This window comes from Cetorhinus maximus, chromosome 4 (assembly GCF_964194155.1).
Source record: "Cetorhinus maximus chromosome 4, sCetMax3.hap1.1, whole genome shotgun sequence".
NCBI lineage: Eukaryota > Metazoa > Chordata > Chondrichthyes > Lamniformes > Cetorhinidae > Cetorhinus > Cetorhinus maximus.
The window spans coordinates 160,774,549-160,795,340 of NC_135882.1; the positions used below are offsets into that span (position 1 = coordinate 160,774,549).

At 45.5% G+C, this 20,792-nt stretch overlaps 1 protein-coding gene across 1 annotated transcript in view; it reads right to left on the reverse strand.

Annotated features, from left to right (window-relative positions):
* The window catches only part of LOC144679989 (piezo-type mechanosensitive ion channel component 2-like), a 1,019,816-nt gene that overhangs the window by 276,412 nt on the left and 722,612 nt on the right, over positions 1-20,792 (reverse strand). The window contains exons 15-16 of the mRNA XM_078541050.1: positions 14,127-14,238; positions 13,619-13,800 (exon numbers count right to left, since the gene is read on the reverse strand). Of these exons, the coding sequence (XP_078397176.1) occupies positions 13,619-13,800; positions 14,127-14,238 (294 nt within the window). The remainder of the gene's footprint in view (positions 1-13,618; positions 13,801-14,126; positions 14,239-20,792) is intronic.

Here is a 20,792-nt window from a genome sequence, read left to right on the forward strand (position 1 = left end):
TTTAGAGGGCAGATGAGAGTCAACCACATTGCTTTGGGTTTGAAGTCACATGTAGACCAGGTAAGGATGGTAGATTTCCTTCCCTAAAGGACATTAGTGAACTAGATGGGTTTTAATGACAATGATGATAGTTTTATGCTCACCATTACTGAGAATAGCTTTCAATTCAGATTTATTAATTGATTTTAAATTACACCTGCTGTGGTGGGATTTGAATCTATGTTCCTGGAGCCTGGACTAGTAATCCGGAGGTTCAATGACATTATCGTCATGCCACTGCTTTCCTCAAATATGGAAAAATAGCAAATGTGTTGAAATGTAATAAATGGCGAGACTATATAATATAAATTACAATGCATTCAATACCATGTTTCAATAGAGGACCGTTGTCATTGATCAGTTTTCAAACTTCTAACTCCTGGTCTAGGTTATCGTCTGAACTCCTCAACGCATTCGCTCCTTTCAACACATTCCACATTGCAAAGGAAACTTTAACTCCATCTGCCTATTTCAGCTAAATTTAAAACTGACCTTTTTGGGGCCAGGCCAATTATTTAAGGGTTATTTCTTGGGAAACCATGAGCGTGCAGCCTGTGATTTTTCACTAACTAAAATTAATGGAGAGAAAATCATGGGGTATACTTCCATGTTTTTCTTCTGGCGTGCAGAATTACAGAACAACATTTATTATGCCTGTTCATGTCCTCAAGAATATGCAGTGCACTTCATAATCAATAAATTACTTTTGCAATGCAATCACTATTGTTTTCAGGCATAAGTCTACATCACAAATTATTTATGAATACAATGAACATTGAAGGACATAGGACTACTATACACTCCCTACATCTATCAAAAACACATAACCCCTCTTGATTTTTTGCTGATAATCTACTTCATTATTCAGTTTACAACATCCTCCTTTACCTTATATTTCATTTATTTATTACTCTTGTGTGGAACCTCATTAATTGTTTTCTAAAATAGTCAGGCTATATAACATCGATCATATTGCCATTAAGTGATAACTTGTGATATGTTTAGTAGTAGAATCTGCCTTTCATTAAGCCAATTTAATTTAGAGTAATTATCTGATGCTTTTGCTATTATAGAATCCCAGCATACTGTTATTGGTCACAGGTCCTGATCCTGGCTGATCTTCTGTGGTCAAACCACTTTGCATTTTGTTTATTGGGTCACGTGACCAGGTAGGAGGAGGGGTGAAAAATAATGCCTGCTGCAGGATAGGGTAGCCCCTGATAAATTTAATGAATGTGATTGATTACCTTTAATTAATTTCATTCTCTGGTGCTTTAATTTCTACCTTTGCCCTCCACCAACCAAAACAATACATGACAACAAGGACAAAAAACATTGCTATGGTAGAAAATACATCAGATAATGGAATTCAATCATTTGGGCACATGGGTTCAAATCCCACCACAGTAGTTGGTGGAATTTAAATTCAATTAATTAATCTGGAATATAAAGTTAGCCTCAGTAATGGTAACCATGACAACTATAATTGATTGTCATGAAGACCCATCTGGTTCACTAATGTCCTTTAGAGAAGGAAACTTGCCATCCTTACCCAGTCGGGCCTCCATGGGACTCCAGATCCACAGCTATTTGGTTGACTCTTAACTGTCCTCTGAAATGTTCAATTCAAGGGCAATTAGGGATGGACAACAAAGGCTGACTTTGCCAGCAATGTTCACGTCCCATGAAAGAATAAAGAAAATTTGCATACCATTACATTGTGGCCATCCATTTATGTCACCCATCACTTTTGGTAATAAATCCTGAAAGTAGAAGGGAAAATCAAAGAACCAGCAAAGTAGCTCCTGAAAATTCCTGTCCTATCAGCTCATGCTGGGAAATTGATTCAAATTGAGTGGAAAGTCTTGGTCAACGTCTTTACTCTTGTTAAACCTGCTTTTATCATTTCCTTTATAATAGACTGTAATACCAGATAACATCTGCAATTGATTTGTGCAATTTCTAGATCCCTGCAGATCTTCTGAATTTTGTCCATTTCCCCAGAAAACCCTGTGTTCTCACATATTTATGTAATTTCCAAATTAGTTTAATAATTTTTCTAATGTAAATGTCAAGCTAAGATAACAAATTATTTTAATCTGAGGCCCTTATTCTTTTTTGTTCAAAATACATCTAGATGTACATTTGGATCTGCCAATGCAGTTAAAGCTATTACATATTTGATTACAGTATTCAAAAATACAATGCGGGTGAAACAGAACTGTGGTCAGTATGTGAAACAGGTGATAATGAATCAGCTGCTCATTATATATCCTGCCCCATTAATTGAAAGGAAAATTGATCCAGGTGTTAAATGGGTAGCCCATCAATGTACCCAATGTACCCTCTAATTTTTTTTGGTAGTGTATAGGTGGTTTGTTTAAATGCATGGCCCCTTTAAATTTTATTGCAATGACGTACACGCACAGTAACTTAAAGGTGCCAGCCTGTGCGCAGCCTAGACGGAAATTTTTGGGTTACTGCAGCCAGTTACACAGTTACACAGTTACTGCAGTTACACAGCCCGTAGCTTAGAGAGACCGTTGCAGCCTATGTGCCACTGCCCCGCTTGATTTGACCCCAATATTATTGCCAGATAAGCACTGTGTACATTCAAATTTGAGTGAAGTAAGCTGGCCCTAATTGAGATATCCTTCAGAAGAAGTTCCACAGAAAGACATGAGGTTGGATTTTACAACCTCCCACTGGCATACTTGAAGGTAGGGAGGCTCATAAAATGCAGCATGTCGCCTTCCTACCGCCTTCCCAACCGACCCCGTCCTGTGTCTCATTTTACAGGTTGGGGGGTGCAGTAGAGGTATTGGACGGCCAGCCTGTCCCTTGACCTATTGAGGCCCTTAAGTGGCTAATTAACACCCACTTAAATGCCTCATCACACCCCGCCTCTATTTCACCCGCTACAGTGGAGGTCCATGCCATATATAAAGCTCAGTAGCTTTTATGAGGCCCACTGCTATCAGGCAACAGGGGTGCAAACTCCTTTGGGGGTGCCCTGGACCGATCGGAGGCACCCCTCCCAAGATCATACCCCTTCTTAACCCTCCCCTCCAGCCCTTGAAACAGTCCCCCCACCCCACCTCGCTGGGGCCTACAATCAGGGCCCATCAATATCCTGGACTCACCTGAAGTCTGGCATCTGTAACCTCCTCTTCTTTGGTGACTAGCTGTAGTCCCAGCATTGGCCACCACCAAAATCTGGTGCTGCTGGGACTACAAAGCTTCCAGCCAATCGGATTAGTCAGCAGCTCTCTGAGGCGGTACTTTCTCCTTTGAGCAAACTAATGCCCCTTCGAGTCTAAAATGGCCACCGGGCAGCCAGTTGTTTAGTGGATGAGCTCCCCACTGATTTTTTAATCGGGGGTGAGGGGTGAGGGGAAGATGACGCCTAGTAAAATCCAGCCCAAATCTAATTTCTTAAAATCTACTTTTCTGAATAGAGTAGAAAACCCAATAATGTAATAAAAATGAATTCCACTTGGACTGTTTTGGAAATTGAGAACAGCGGGACAATTGAAGGCCCTAACTGGTTAACTGGATTAGATTTCCTAGGTCTGGATTTTATGGTATTCAGTGAGGTGAGGGTGGTGGACTCAGAAGTGCATTGTCCGCTGACTCCCTCCCCCGCCGTTTCTGTACACAGAGTAAAATGTGGTGCAGCCAATTAGCTGTCATCGGGTGGTTGGCAGCTAACTAGGTGAGCTAGTGGACTCCGTGCCCAATCGGGCCTTTAGGGAGGAACTTCTGGTGGGAGAGGGGTCAGGCCACGAACCAGAAGTTGGTCACAGCTATCTATTTAAAGGCATGGGTTGGTGGCAGCTGCAGAAGAAATCCAGCTTTGCAAGAACTGCATAGAAACTGGACAGTTAAATCCATTGAAGTATTGGAGCAACAACAGGTAAGACGTTGCCTTTCCACTTGGGTGACTATTGTGCCAGCAGCATCTCATTATATAAGGTCAGGGAAGAAAGAGCATTTGCCATGATCCTGGACCAGACCACCAAATGTTTGGTATAATCTAGTTAGGGGCCAGTAACCTGTTGTTTAAAGTGGACAAAGGGCAAACTTTTTGGCTTGGCAGGTGGGCATAAAATGATGCTCATTGATGTCAGGGGGGGTGACTTGACGTCAACGCGCAGTCGTGCGATATTTCGTTCGGCAGCCACGCGCCGGAGTCAGCAGTGTGCCCGCCGACAATTAAAAGGCCTGTTAAGGCCATTAAAGGATCAATTAAATAAAATTTTTCACTGCACGTCCAACCTTATGGTTGGCAGGCAGGCGAAAAGGCGAAGCAGTCTTTGCACTTCTTAGGAAACCTCATTCACGGGCGGGATGAGGTTTCCTAAAGCAAATTTTAAAAAATTTTAAAAATAAAATTTAATTAATAACATGTCCCTGCTCATGTGACAGAGTCACATGAGAGGACATGTTTTATAACATTTTTAATTTCTTTATTTTTTTTAAATATTCATCTCCCTGAGGCAGCTCTGTGCCTCAGGGAGATTATCAAGTGCGCACTCGCAGTTCATGCTCGCCCAGCAGGCACTCCAGCCCCCGCCCACACAGGCATCACTGAGCACTGCTGCTCGCGTTTCACACAGGGTGGGCTCAGGTGGGCGGGTCCGCCAGCATGAAATCACAGTCCGGCCCCGATCGCCGGCGGCGGTTGGTTTCCTGACTGCCCCGCCGAGCCCGCCGACAAGGGTGAAATTCTGCCCAAAGTTTGATATTCAAGACGTTTGCAAAGAGAATAAAGCTACAAGATTCAACAGACTTTGAACAAGCAAAAATAAACTTTACTATATAAGGTCAGAGAGATAAAATAATTTACAATATCTATCTTATACTCTAAAATTCAGGGTTAATATGAGGTACATATGAATTAACAGGCAAACTGTGGTCGAACATACTACACTGCACAATAAATTATAGATGTGACCAAGACAGATTCTATGGATTTCTCAACAATCCACCCAGATGTCAGTAATCACTGTGAGTCAACCAATCTTACTGAAACACTGTCTTCCTAACGAGGGATTCCAGTCTTTACCTTCGAAGATCTTGCCTTAAAATTCTCTCCACAAGTCACTCCAACTCCGACAACCTTAATGACAGCCCTCCTTGCAGGGTTTCAATCCCATCTCCCGAGACGCCGTCCCTCTGGATTCTTGAGTCTGCATTCCAGAACCAACTCACAAGCACAACTTCGGCCCCGTCGAGCAGAACACTACTGCTCCAAAGAGCTACCTTCATCCCAAGGGCCTGCAGCATGGAGTCACCAACCTCCTGTTGCCTTCGTTGACCTGCAGGGCTTCTCTCAAGCCCCCATTACTTAAAGTCTGCCAACCACAGCCTGTTTTCTGCTTGGAGCCTCTTTCTCTGCTCCTCTCTTTTTCTCTTTAACTTGGACCTCTTCCTGTCCCCTCTCCCTGCCTCCTGCTTGTCATTCTTCTCTGATTACTGTACTCCGCTCCTGATCTTTGCACCATTTTTTTTTACACAGGCATACCCTGGCCTCGATCTGAAGAACTAGAAACACTCTACTGCGTGTGTGCAGCCCGCCCCCAGTCCAAGCACGCACGGAAACTCCCGGATCTTGACGGGATTTGGAGTTCCCGACCTCTGCCCAATGATAAGGTAAGTCGGGTCTTGTAACACTTCTGAATAAGAACTGTTCAGAAAAATATTCAGATACTACCCTTTAACTCTGTTTGTTTCTCCACATAGGCTGAATGTCAACCTGTGCCTTTTCAAGATTGTCACATTTGAAAGTTGGCCACATCTGCCACGAACAATGCAGGAAGGGCAATTGGAGGAGCCAAGATGGCCCCATGATTTGATGATGACTCCCTGCGTGTCCTCCTCCAGGCTGTGAGTGATTGGCAGGAGGTCCTCACGCTATGTGATGGAAATAGAAGACCTCCCTGCCAGACCAAAGATGCCTGGATGGAGGTTGCAGAGGAGATCAGCAGCCGTGGGGTTGTCTAAAGGACCTGGCTGCAGTGTATGAGGCTGAATGACCTCTTATAATTGGCAAATGTACATATGCAACCATTTTGCAGATGGACAACTATGGGGCGGTGTGATGTGTGTCAGGTGTGGTATTGCCTAGTGTATGAGCCAAGTGCAGAAGGCAGCATGAAGCAGACATGCCATACTGCATGACGCCACTGGATTCTGGGGTTTGGGGCTTCAGAAGTGCAGGGCCTGTTGGTTTGCAAGGACTGCTGCTAGGTGGTGAATTGGGGAAAGGGACAGGGAGGGAGCAGCTAGCAGGATTTGGGGTGGAATATGTGTCTCAATTTTGAATTGGCTGAGGTTTAAACCTTTACATTTTCCAATGGTGAATGTGTGTGCGTGTGCTCCGACGTCAACTCAAACAATGATCACGTCCTTCATAATCCTTGCCTGTTTCCCCAGCTGAAACTCCAGCAGCTGCAGCCATCAACCCTGAAGGCCCACTGTTAACATCTGAGGAGGAGGAGGAGGAAGCCTCAGAAGTTGTACCGTCACATCCTTGCACAGCACCTGGCAAAAACACAGATACATGTACCTCAGTGGGTATACAGGTGTTGGCTGAAAGGGATCCACACACTGGTGAGATCTCATCACAGTTGCAAGACCAACTGTCGGAGACTGAGATAATGCAGGCCTCTGGCATTTGGAGTAGTGCTGGAGCCAACCTAGATGCTGAGTGTCAGGCTGATGGTGAGCCTTTGGAGTCCACTGTCAGGCAGCAGATGCTGGATATACAGTGTGAGGTGCATGGAGATGGGCAGAGATTCTAGCACACACTGGCACGGACAGTGGAGGAGTCCATCCAGACCTTTAGCACTATGATCACCCGCGCTTCAGAACATGTGACTTCTTCCACTGAGAAACTGGACACTGTCATGGAAGGCCAAACCCAGCAGCTCACTACTGTGATACTGGAAAGGGATTCTGACCTGCATTCTATTGCCTTTTATTTGAGCTCCAGTGCCCAGAGCCAAGGGAAAAATGGACAGATGCTTGGATTCGCAGTCTGGTCCTGGTTCCTTTCAGGAAAGCAGGCAGGGTCAAATGGACCTCACAGTGGCAGATGAACAGCTGCTGTCTCCATTATGGGGGTGCCTGTCAAGGTGCTCCTGATGGGGACAGCCTTTCCTCTACCCCTTTGCCATTGACACCAATGCCTCAGAGTGGCGTGGCAACAGATGAGACTCCTTTCACTGTACAGAAGACCCCCCAGCATGCTGGGCCCCTTACTACTCAGGTGACCAGAGTACACTTGCCAAAGCCATTCCAGGCAAAGGGGCATATGGGTCACCAGTCTGTATCCAGCACATCTGGTGGCAAGGGGGGAGCACCACACCATAGCCCCCAGAAAAGGTTTAATAAAACACAATAGTTACACATGGTTGCACATGGGTTCACAAGGGTGATTGTGTAGCCTCTCTTGTTTGGAAGAATTTTTCTTATATTATTTATTAAATGATTGTTGTGTGGACTTGGTGCTTTGGCTTCATTTCGAGTTCATGTGTATGATGTGCTGGTTTGAATTTTGATTGCCTGACAGCTTTCAAGGGAGTTTGTGCTCATGTGGACTCCAATGAACAGCCTTATTTGGTTCCTCACCAATGGCACATGCATAACCGGCCCTGCTGTTGATGCATGGGAGACACCAAGAAGTGGTGAGGATCGCAAAGGTGTCATTGTATTGTGAATTCTGCATTCCTAGTTAAATCGTTGCAATCTAAGAGACTCCCGCATATCTGAGTTGAGTATGTTCAAGACTGAGGTCAATAGATTTCTACATATTAAAAAAATCAAGGGATACGGGGATAGTGCAGTAAAATAGTGTTGAAGTAGAAGATCAGCCATGATCTCAGTGAATGGCAGAGCGGGCTCAAAGGGCTGAATAGTCTACTCCTGCTCTTATTTCTTATGTTCTTATGTCTGCCACCCAAAGCTTGTCGCATACCGGCTACTACAGCTGTCTGGTATGGTTCCCCCTCCTCATCCTCAGACTCATCATCAGAGGAAGCGGCTTGTTTCATTAGATCATCCCCTGCCAGGGCCTCCCCTCTCTGGAGCGCCAGGTTGTCTAAAGTACAACAGACCATGATGATGACTGAGATGAGGGAGGCGGTGGTGTAGCGGTATTGTCACTGGGCTGGTAATCCAGAGACCCATGGTATTTCTCTGGGGACCCGGGTTTGAATCATACCTTGGCAGATCGTGGAATCGTGAATTCAATAAAAATCTGGAATTAAAATCTGGAAACGGTTGTCGATTGTCGTAAAAAACTCATCTGGTTCACTAATGTCCTTTAGGGAAGGAAATCAGCCTTCTTTACCTGGCCTGGCCTACATGAGACTCCAGATCTGAAGTAATATGATTAAATGCCCTCTGAAATGGCCTAGCAAGCCACTCAGTTGTGTCAAATTGAGCTAGGCACCAGAAACAACAACAGCAAACTCAGCCCTGCAAAGTCCTCTTTACTAACACTTGGGGGCTTGTGCCAAAAGTGTGAGAGCTGTCTCACAAACTAGTCAAGCATCAGCCTGACATAGTCATACTCACGGAATCATACCTTACAGATCATGTCCCGGACACCACCATCACCATCCCTGGATATGTCCTGTTCCACCAGTAGGACAGACCCAGCAGAGGTGGCAGCACAATGGTATACAGTCAGAAGGGAGTTGCCCTGAGAGTCTCAACATTGACTCCGGCTCCCATGAAGTCTCATGGCATCAGGTCAAACAAGGGCAAGGAAACTTCCTGCTGATTACCATGTACTGCCCCCCTCAGCTGATGAGTAAGTATTTCTCCATGTTGAACACCACTTGGAGGAAGCATTGGGGGTGGCAAGGGTGCAGAATGTATTCTGGTTGGGGGACTTCAATGTCCATCACCAAGAGTGGCTTGGTAGCACCGCCACAGACTGACCTATCTGAGTCCTAAAGGACGTAGCTGCTAGGCTGGGTCTGTGGCAGGTGGTGAGGGGACCAACAAGAGGAAAAACATACTCACCCTCAACAACCTGCCTCCCGCAGATGCTTCTGTCCATGACAGTATTGGTAGGGGTGACCACCGCACAGTCCTTGTGGAGATGAAGTCCCGTCTTCACATTGAGGATACCCTATATTGTGTTGTGTGGCACTACCACCGTGCTAAATGGGATAGATTTTGAACAGATCTAGCAACTCAAGACTGGGCATCCATGAAGCGCTGTGGGCCATCTGCAGCAGGAGAATTGTACTCAACTGCAACCTCATGGCCCGGTATATGTCCTACTCTGAAATTACCACCAAGCCAAGGGATCAACTCTGGTTCAATGAAGAGAGAAGCTGCAACACAGAACTACTTTCATGCCAAACAGCACAAGTGATAGACAGAGCTAAGCGATTCCACAACCAGTCGCGAATGTTAGTGATCAATTAAACAACGCTATAGGAGGAGGCGGCTCCAAAAATATCCCCATCCTCGATGATGGAGGAGACCAGCACATCAGTGCAAAAGATAAGGCTGAAGCATTTGCAACAATCTTCAGCCAGAAGTGCTGTGTGGATGATCCATCTCGGCCTCCTCTGGAGGTCCCCAGCATCACAGATACAGCCAATTCAATTAACTCCACATATTATCAAGGAACAGCTGAAGGCACTGGTCCTGACAATATTCCAGCACTCGTACTGAAGACTTGTGCTCTAGAATTTGCCGGGTCCCTAACCAAACTGTTCCAGTACAGCTACAACACAGGTATCTATCTGGCAATGTTAAAAACTGCCCAGGTATGTCCTGTACACAAAAAGTAGGACAAATCCAACTTGGCCAATTACCGTGCCATCAGTCTACTCTTGACCATCAGTAAAGTGATGGAAGGCATCATCAACAGTGCTATCAAGCGGCACTTGCTTAGCAATAACCTGCTCACTGATGCCTAGTTTGAGTTCTGCCAGGGTCACTCAGCTTCTGACCTCATTATAGCCTTAGTTCAAACATGGACAGAAAAGCTGAACTCTAGAGGTGGGGTGAGAGTGACTGCCCTTGACATCAAGGCAGCATTTGACCGGGTGTGGCATCAAGGAGCCCTGGCAAAACTGGAGTCAATGGGAACCAGGGGGAAAATCTCCACTGGTTGGAGTCGCGTACCCCATCCTTCCCATGGAGATCTCCATACACGCACACGTAGGCACAACTTCATCAGAGACCAGGTGGACACACTCCTCCGACTCATGAGCCACTCTGTTGAGGACTTCCAACAGCTCAGTGTGATGTTCCCCCACCTTCTGCTCACTCTCCAGGATGAGTTGGAAGGCCAAGTCCAGAGGCTCATCATCTGATTCGGACCTCACAGATGTCTCTTCCCCAGCAGCCCTCCGAGTGCCAGTGAGCTAGGCTGCACCTGCCTCCTGCTCTGTGGGCACATGTCTGTGCGGTGACCACTGGACTGTGAGCCCAAGCCTGCTCTATATCTAGGTCCCACCAAGGTGTGAGTATCTCTGCTGGTGGAGGGTGTGGGTAAGCACTGTGTTTGGTCTTCCAGGCTGCTTATTTCCAGCTCTTCAATGGAGGAGCAGTTCTCTTGGCTGGAGGTGAGGACGTGGATGGAGCTGAGGCACTGGCTGGCTGAGGGTGACAGTCGCTTGGCAGAGCTCCCGTGAATAAAAGTAGAGATAATTAGTGCATGGCAGCAGAGTCAAAAGCAGGGGAGAGAGTAATCACATTTGTCTTGAGACAGGAATTATGGCACATATCTTCAGGAGGGTGTGTGCTGCCGACCTCACTGTCACCAGAGGCACGGACCACGTCCCCAGTAAGCGCAGTAGCACACTCCTCAAAGTGAGTGAGGGGCCTAATGTGGACCAGTCCGCCCCCACTCTGGGACCCCTTCCTGCTGATGTGAGCAGGCTTCTCCTGCATGAAAACAGATGGAGAGAATGTGAGCAGGACACATGGCACTGCATGGAATGTTTGTGTGGTGAGCGGAGACATTAACAGGATGAGGACGCAAGCTCCAGAGGAAATGAGCCTGATGAGGGCATGAGGGTATGTGTGAGAGTTAGTGGTGTTGTTTCTTGAGGTGTGAGCTGTGTTATGGGTTTGTGAGTGTGTGAGTTGAGAGTGATGAGAAGAGTGACTTACCCTGGCAGAATGGATGAGACCATTCATGCTGTTGAGGCACTGGGTGGTAGTGCTCTTTTGCAAGGCATTGGCGCTGACCACCACTGCCATCACATCCCATGCTGGATTGATGTTGCTGCCCACCCTGCGGCCAGAGGGGGCATAGACGACATCTTGGCAGGCCTCTACTGCATCCAAAAAGTGCTTGAGGGACGTGTCATTAAACTGGAGCGGGGGTGTGCAGTCGTCTTGCCTTTTGGGGCCAAGGTGAATCGGAGCCCACCCGCCATTGAAACGGCGTGTTTCCTGGGAATGCAAATTCAATCAGGCAGGACTGGGACAATACAGCGTGAAAAGCTGCCAATGTGGCAGCGGGTAAAATGTCCTTTTTCCTGCCCACTATCGCACTTAGTACAAATCTGAGACGATTTCACCCACGGTCTTTCTGCATCTCTCTCTGGAAAAGCAGTTTCTTTTAACACAAAGGGTTAGCATGATCTCCATTCACAAACTGGCCAGTTACCAAATACAGTCACACCAAGCTGTGGAACGTTCATTCCAACTTAAAGTGACTAGATTACATGGCTAGTGGAGTCCCCTTCTCAGTCGGTGTCCAATATCCACAGTGATTAAGTTTAACAGCTTGCTGCACCAACCTGAATACACAGGCTATGTCTGAATTTTGGGAATAGTTCAGGAGATGGGTCAGTCACGCTCATTTAAGATGATTGTCCTTGGGTTACCATGAGACAGCATGGCTCCTTTCTGATAGCTTTGCAATTTAGAAGGTGAAATTATGAAAATAAAAGCAAAATACTGCAGATGTTAAGAGATGTGAAATAAAAACAAAAAGTGCTGGAAAAACTCAGCAGGTCTGGCAGCATCTGTGGAGAGAGAAACAGAGTTAATGAATTTCAAGCCCAATGTGACTCTTCTTCTGAACTGTTATGTAAATGTTCAACCATCTTAAGAACTGCTGTTTCCATCACTTAAAATACTATAGTCATTCTTTCTAGACTTATTCTTGGATCGTGCAAGTAACATTTTCTGGGTCTTGCCTCATTCATCACCGTGGTCTGCAGCACTTTACACAACCTGGCACTTCAGAGAGGGGTTGCTCTGGCAGGGGTCCTTAACGAGACACTGCTGGCACAATAGTCACCAAATGGAAAAACATGTTCTTACCCGCTGCTGCTCCAATACTTCAATGGATTCAGTCTTCCTAATGCTGTTCTTTCAATGAAGTCATTCCAACACATCTGGAATTCTCCTGAAGCTGCCACCAACCAAGCCAAAGAGCTTTTAAATGGGTGGACGTGACCGACCTGGTATATGGCCTGACCCCTCTCCTGCTTGATGTCCTGGCCTAAAGACCCAATTGGGCGTTGAGCCCTTCTTCATGCAGCTGGTTCGCTGGCTTCCCACCTGGTGGCTGCTAAGTTTCATATTTCCAAAAGTATAGGTATATTTCTCACAATTTCATTGGAGTATGCTTAATTTGTCATTGGGAGACTCGTGTACGGGAGTGAATGGACTGCACACTTCTGGGTCCATTTCTCCCACCCCGCAGTAAATCGTAAAATCAAGCCCCACATCATCGAATAATGTTAGCTCAAGCTTAAAATGATGAAAGAAGGTCACCCCGAAGTAAAATTATAAGAATCATAAGGAATAGAAGTAGAAATAGGCCATTTGGGACATCAAGCCTGCTCCACCATTCAATAAGATCATGATGATTTGATTGGCCTTAACTCCATTTTCCTCCCTGTCTCCCATAACTCCCTTGTTGATCAAAAAGCCTTGAATACATTCAATGACTCACCTCCACTGCTCTCTATGGAAGATAATTCCAGAGATTAACAACTGCCTGAGAGGAGAAATTCCTCCTCACCTCTGTTTCAAATGGGAGATTCCTTATTTTTAAACTCTCTTGTATACATTCCATGAACCCATTCTCTAGACACATCTTTTGCCTCTTTCCTTGTTCCATTTCCGCTCCCTGAAGCCTGGCACAACCAGCTCTTTGTTGTTTAATCTCTTCTGCCTGCCATCCTATCACAGATCTTCCTGTTTGTTTCTTTCCTACCCTCCCCACTTTCACTCGACCCATTTAGAATCATGTAAAAAAATAGAGAACTTTATGACCCGATACAGAACACACAACCAGATCCATCATGTACAGGTTGCTATCTTAAATTCGGAGGAAATGAAAACCATGGATTAAAGTGTAACTTAATACCAGAAGCAATAGCTCATCATTAAATTATAACAAGTGTATAAATTATTTTAACAAAAGAGAATGTATAAAACAATCAGTATGTAAGATTGTTTGAGCAAACTATCATTAATTGTTTAACAGTACTATAACTGAGGAATCTCACTCGTTTAACATATGCAGTTTCACATTTTATACAAGATGTAGCACTACCATTAAACTACTAGAAATATGTACCTGATATAGAGCAACGCAGAACAGAAACAGCATCATGTAGATAATCTTGTACATAACAATCTTCCCCTCAAAACTCACAAAGAAAAACATTCCACCACAGACGTAAATCCAATACTTGACAAACATTCCCATCACCAGGGTTCCTAATACTTTCATTATCTCCTTTCCTTGTTGGCCATCTTCTGAATGAAACAAAAATACCAAAGTTAAGAGACAATTTTTTAATCGGCAAATTTCTGTTCCCAAAGGTTAGATTTTGGGCTGCAACCGCTTGAGCAGTAAACTAGCAGAATGGATCGTCACCCTTTCAAGAGCCTGCCTAATTTTCATTCAGAGGGCCAGGTTATCTGCTATATCATAATACTGCCCAGACGGTGAAAACCAAAATTCATTGTATCTTGCTCAACCTCTTTTGTGCAAGGAAAACCAAGACGTTCCATGACAATTCAATCTAGGAGCTACTCCTCAAACGGTTTCTTAAGTTAGTGACATCATAATTGTGATTTACCTAATTCCTCCACTTTGACTTCTGACAAGGCAGATTCCTTGAGTTTCTTTGCTTCACGACGCTCTGTAATATATTGGCGGAGTAGCAGCCAGAATGTCAGTGCACACAGGATCTATTAAATAAAATAAGTTTCTAAGTAGACTGAACACAGAAATAATCAATGAAATTGTGAAAAATGCATCTACACTTTTGGAAATGTGAAATTTTGTTTCATTTTCAGTCCATTACTTTGATTAAGCCAGCATTTGTTGCCATCCCCTTATTGCCTTTGAGATGGTGGTGGTGGTGAGCAACCTTCATGGACATGTGGTGTCGGTACACCCACAGTGCTGTTAGGAAGGGAGTTCCAGGATTTTGACTCAATGGCAGTAAAGGAATGAAAAAATAGTTCCAAGTCAGGACAGTGCGTGAACTGGAGGAAAACCTGCAGGTTGTTCCCATGCATCTGCTGCCCTTGTCCTTCTATGCAGTAGACGTGTGGGTTTGGGAGGTTCTTTTGAATGGGAATTGGTGAGTTGCTGCAGTGAAGCTTGTCGATGGTACACACTGCTGCTACTATGCGCCAGTAATGGAAGGAGTGAACGTGTTCAAGGTGGTAGATGGGGTGCCAATTAAGTGGGTTGCTTGGCCCAGGATGGTATCGAGCCTTTTGAGTGTTGTTGGGGATCCATTCATCTAGACAAGTGGAGAGTATTTCATCATCTCCTGACTTGTACCTTGTAGATGGTGGACAGGCTTTGGGGATTCAGAAGATGAGTTACTTGCCTCAGAATTCTCAGCCTCCAGCCTGCCTTTGTAGGCATAGTACTTATATGGCTGGTCAGTTCAGTTTCTTGTCAATGGTAACCCCCAGGATGTTAATGGCAGGGGATTCAGTGATGGTAATGCCAAGGAGAAATGTTAAATTATCTCTTTTGGAAATGGTTATCGCCTGGCACTTGTGTGGCATGTTACTTGCCACTTCTCAGTCCATTCCTGATTATTGTTCAGGTCTTAAAAACAAAATACTGTGGATGCTGGAGATCTGGAATAAAAACAGAAAGTGCTGGAAATTCGTAGTCCAAAGAAGAGTCATAAACATTAAATCTGTTTCTCTCTCTGCAGATGCTGCCAGACCTGCTGAGTTTCTTCAGCACTTTCTGTTTTTATTGTCATGCATTGTGCTGCATCTGGGCACATATTGCTTCAGCATCTGCGGAGTTGCAAACATTACAGAACAGTGCAATCATCAGTGAACATTCCCACTTTGACCGTCTAATGGAAGCAAAGACATTGATAATGCAGCTGAAGATGGTTGGGGATACTATCCTGAGGAACTCTTGTAGCAACGTCTAGGGGTTGTCTCGGGGCCTCCAAAAACCACAACCAACTTCTTTTTCCAATTAATTGAGAGTTCCCCCCTCCCTCCACCCCAGTTCCTATTGACTTCAATTTTGCTAGTGCTGCTTGATGTCACACTCGGTCAAATGCTGCCTTACTGTCAAGGGCAGTCACTCCCACTTCATATCTTCAATTCAGTTCTTTTGTCCATGTTTGGACCAAGGCTGCAATGGGATTTGGAATCAAGTAGCCCTGGCAAGCATCAGGGAGCAGATTACTGGTGAGTAATTTTCGCTTGATAGCACTATCAACAACATTTTCCATTACTTTGCTGATGATTGAGGATGCATGGTAATTAACTGCATGGGGTTTGTCCTGTTTTTGGCAGGCAATTTTTTACATTGTCAATGCCAGTGTTGTTGCTGTACTGGAGGAGCTTGGCTAGGGGCGCAGCTGGTCCTGGAGCACAAGTCTTCAGTATTATTGCTGGAATGTTGTTAGAGCCAATAGCCCGTAGAATTAGCTGAATAACAAATTCTTAGGGCAGAATATTGTGCTCATTGGGCGCGCACACATCCAGCCCTCATGAGTGTAAAGTGACACGCGATGATGTTGGGTGAGCATCCCGACGTCATCGCACCCTCATGAGATTTTTCGGTCGGCACGCGCGTGCAGGAGTAGGTAACATGCCCACCGACAATTAGCAGGCCTATTAAGGCCAGTAAAGTTCTAATTAAATGAAATTTTTTGCTGCACGTCTAACCCTATGGTTGGCGGGCATGCGAAAAGGCCAAGCGGCCCTTGGATTTTTTGTGAAACCTCATCCACAGGCGAGTTGAGGTTTCGATCAGCGATTAAAAAAAAATTTAAAAATTTCAATCTAATTTCTAATACGTCCCTGACAGAGTCACATGAGGGGACATGTTATTAACATTTTTAAATTCTTTATTTTTATTTTCAAAATTCCTCAGCTCCCTGAGGCAGGTCTGTGCCTCAAGGAGCTTTTACTGCACATACTCACTCGCATGCACACACTTCTGCCCTTCTCCCACCCCCACCCCGGCAGCACTGCAGCGTGCGTTTCACGCTAGCTGGCCATTAATTGGCCAGCCAGCATGAAATCCATGTCGGGCCTGATCGTGGACGGCGGACGGCTTCACGACCGGCCCCGGGCCCGCCCGACAAGGGCAAAATTCTGCCCTTAATGTTTTATAATGAAACAGAATATCATAAAATGGACAGGCTAGTATATATTTAGCAAATGTTGAAGTTACTGCATGGCTAGCATAAAAACTTTAATATGTTTGTCGGAAATTCTCCTTGCTGCTGTTTTAGCAGAATATTTTTGATATTCATTCTCAGGGTGAGAGTGTTGATGACAAGGCCACAATTTATTATCCACCTTTACTTGCCCTGAAATGGTGCTGATGGCTTTCTTCTTGGACCACAGGCAGTGGTTTAAAACAACTGAGTGGCTTGCTAGGCTATTTTGGTGGTCGGACCAGCAAGTATGTCAGTTTTAGGAGAAAATGTCACTTGTGACCTAATTGTGTTTTTGCAACAGCCTGGCAATCTAATAAAGGAGGGTGGGGGAGATGGGAAAACGTAAATTCAAAAGCAGCAAGAAAAGCGTGACTCTTCAGCAGAGCAAAGTATTACGCAAAAATAAGCAGGCTGGGTCAGGAAGGGACAGTGAGTGTAGCAAAAGAAAGAGGGAATTAGTGAATAAAGTCAGGTCAGGGAACATTAGAAAAGAGTCAAAGCTAAAGACACCACGTGGGGTTTAATCGGCTGAACTGATCTCACCCACCAGTTGGAGAACCCTGTTAGTTCCATGAGAGTGGTGGGGTTCCGATGTTATTACGGGCCCTTCAGGTGGCCTTACCCAGGATTCAGGATCTTGGTGACAGAAGTTCCTCTTGCCGTGAGCTGCTGGCCAATTAGAGGCCAGCAGTTCTTCATTGCTGTCAGCATTGGCAGTTGCCGACAATGCACCGACCAGTGGCTGAGGATTGCCAAGGGACCCCAGGCCAAAGGTGAGTTAGGCCGAAATGGCAGTCACATAGTGCGGGTCGCGGTGGGATGTGGGGTGAACAGAGAGGTTGGAGCCATGGGCAGGAGGATGGGTTTCAGCGGCTGCCCCTGTCTCCTGATGCCAAGTCGTTCAGGCACAGGGTATCTGGTAATGATGAACCCACCCCCCCACCCCCCTCAACAGAAGGCTACAGGCAAACCATACAGGGTTTGCCAGGTGGCCTTCAGGAGGTGAGAGATAGCCATGTGGCTTCCATCTAATCCCTGAGCCCCCACTGAATTGCAGTATGTTAATGGATAATGGGTGTCAATTGGCTCATTAATGAGCCTAATTGACATCCTGCTGCTGACGGCCAGGAATCCCACATTAGTCCCTTCTGCCCTCCTACCTAATTGGAGGAGGTTTTGCTGGAGCGGGGCCTCTCCAGTGATTAAGTGGTTCACCATGGTTCTTGCCACAACAGGCTAGATCAAGTTCTGCCCACTATGTCTAAATGTGTGAATAAATTTGAAACAAATTAGCCGAGTTAGTAGCACAGATATAAATTAATAGGTTTGACCTAATAGCCAATACAGACATATGGTTGCAAAGTAACCAAGGTATGGAACTGAGTACTCAGGACATTTAACTTTTAGAAGAGATAGGCAAAATGGAAAAGGATGAGGGTGTAAAGGAAATATTATTTTTTTCCTAATATTACTGTGGGATACTTTAAAGCAGTTTGTGGGGGCTGTGTTGTGCGTGTGTGTGAGACTAATTTAATTAAACTAAAGACGGTCAGACTGCAAGGTTTGGATCATCAAAGGAGTTAAGTATAAAAAGCAGGCATTTTGAAATGGAGATGGGTAAGCTAAGATGGTTAGCTAAAAAGTCTCAAAGGAATGAAACTGGACGGACCACCTGGCATCGACCCAGGCACTGAAAACAACAACGGCAAACTCAGCCCTGTTGACACTGCAAAGTCCTCCTTACTAACATCTGGGGGCTTGTGCCAAAATTGGGAGAGCTGTCTCAGACTAGTCAAGCAACAGCCTGACATAGGCATACTTACAGAATCATACCTTACAGACAATGTCCTAGACACCACCATTACCATCCTTGGGTATGTCCTGTCCCACCGGCAGGACAGACCTAGGAAAGGTGATGGTTCAGTGGTATACAGTCAGGAGGGAATTGTCCTAGGAGTTTTCAACGTTGACTCTGGACCCCATGAAGTCTCATGGCATCAGGTCAAACATGGGCAAGGAAAATTCCTGCTGATTACCTTGTACCACCCCCCACTCAGCTGATGAATTTGTATTCCTCCATGTTAAACACCACTTGGAGGAAGCACTGAGGGTGGCAAGGGCACAAAATGTACTCTGATTTCCTCTCTTCAATGTCCATCACCAAGAGTGGCTCGGTAGCACCAGGACTGACTGAGCTCGCAGAGTCCTAAAGGTCATAGCTGCTGGACTGGGTCTGTGGCAGATGGTGAGGGAACCAACAAGAGGGAAAAACCTACTTGACCTCATCCTCTCCAATCTATCTGTTACAGATGCATCTGTCCATGACAGTATTAGTGGGGGTGACCACCGTGCAGTCATTGTGGAGACAAAGTCTCACCTTCACATTGAGGATACCCTCCAACACATTGTATGACACTACCGCCATGCTAATTGGGATAGACTTCGAACAGATCTAGCAACTCAAAACTGGGCATTCATGAGACACTGTGGGAGTGCAGCAAAATGGTATATAACTACAATCTGTAATCTCTTGGCCTAGTATATCACCCACTCTACCATTACCATCAAGTTGGGGGAATCAACCCTAGTTCAATGAAGAGTGTAGGAGGGCATGCCAGAAGCAACACCAAGCATACCTAACAATGAGGTGTCAACCTGGTGAAGCTATAACACAGGACTACTTGCATGCCAACAGCATAAGCAGCAAGTGATAGACAGAGCTAAGCGATCCCACAACCAACGGATCAGATCTAAGCTCTGCAGTCCTGCCACATCCAACCGTGAATGATGGTGGACAATTAAACAACTCACTGGAGGAGGAGGCTCCACAAATATCCCCATCCTCAATGATGGGGAGCCTAGCATGTCAGTTCAAAAGATAACGCTGAAGCATTTGCTACATTCTTCAGCCAAAAATGCCGAGTGGATGATCCATCTCGGCCTCCTCGCAGGTCCCCAGCATCACAGATGCCAGCCTTCAGCCAATTCGATTCACTGCACTTGATATCAAGAAATGGCTGTAAGCACTGGAAACTGCAAAGACTATGGGCACTGATTACATTCCAACAATAAGACTGAAGACTTGTGCTCCAGAACTTGCCACACCCCAAGCCAAGCTGTTCCAGTACAGCTACAACACTGGCATCTACCCAGCAATGTGGATAATTACCCAGGTATGTCCCATACACAGAAAACAGGACAAATCCAACCCGGCTAATTGGGTGGAATTTTATGCCAGTGGGATTTTATGGTCCCACCGGAGTCAATGGACTTTTGAATGGCTCGCTGCTTTTTACAGCCCCATAAAATTCTACCCATTCTGTTATCATTGCCCATTATAATTGGGTTAAAGCCTCTACTAAAATAGCAAAGAGCGGGATTTCAGACAAACCTGTTAAACATTTGCATGCAAACACTGACAAAGTAATTTTAAGATCTTGTCATTCATCAGTCTATTCTAATTCAGTGATGGAAGGGGTCATCAACAGTGTTACCAAGCGGCACTTGCTTAGCAATAACCTGATCACTGACGCTCAGTTTGGGTTCCACTAGGGCCACCCCGCTCCTGACCTCATTACAGCCTTAGTTCAAACATGGACAAAAGAGCTAAACTCCCGAGGTGAGGTGACTGCCCTTGACATCAAGACTGCATTTGACCGAGTGTGGCATCAAGGACCCCTAGCAAAACTGGAGTCAATGGGAATCAGGGGGAAAACTCTTCACTGGTTGGAGTCATACCTAGCACAAAGGAAGATGGTTGAGGTTGTTGGAGGTCAGTCCTCTCAGCTCCAGGACATCACTGCAGGAGTTCCTCCCGGTAGTGTCCTCGGCCTAACCATCCTCAGCTGCTTCATCACCTTCCTTCCATCATAAGGTCAGAAGTGGGGATCCTTGCTGATGATTGCACAATTTTCAGCATCATTCACGACTCCTCAGATATTGAAGCAGTCCAAATGCAGCAAGACCTGGACGATATCCAGGCTTGGGCTCACAAGTGAGAGTCTCAGAATAAGGGGTTGGCCATTTAGGACTGAAATGCAGAGAAATTTCTTCACCCAAAGGGTTGTGAATCTTCAGGACTCT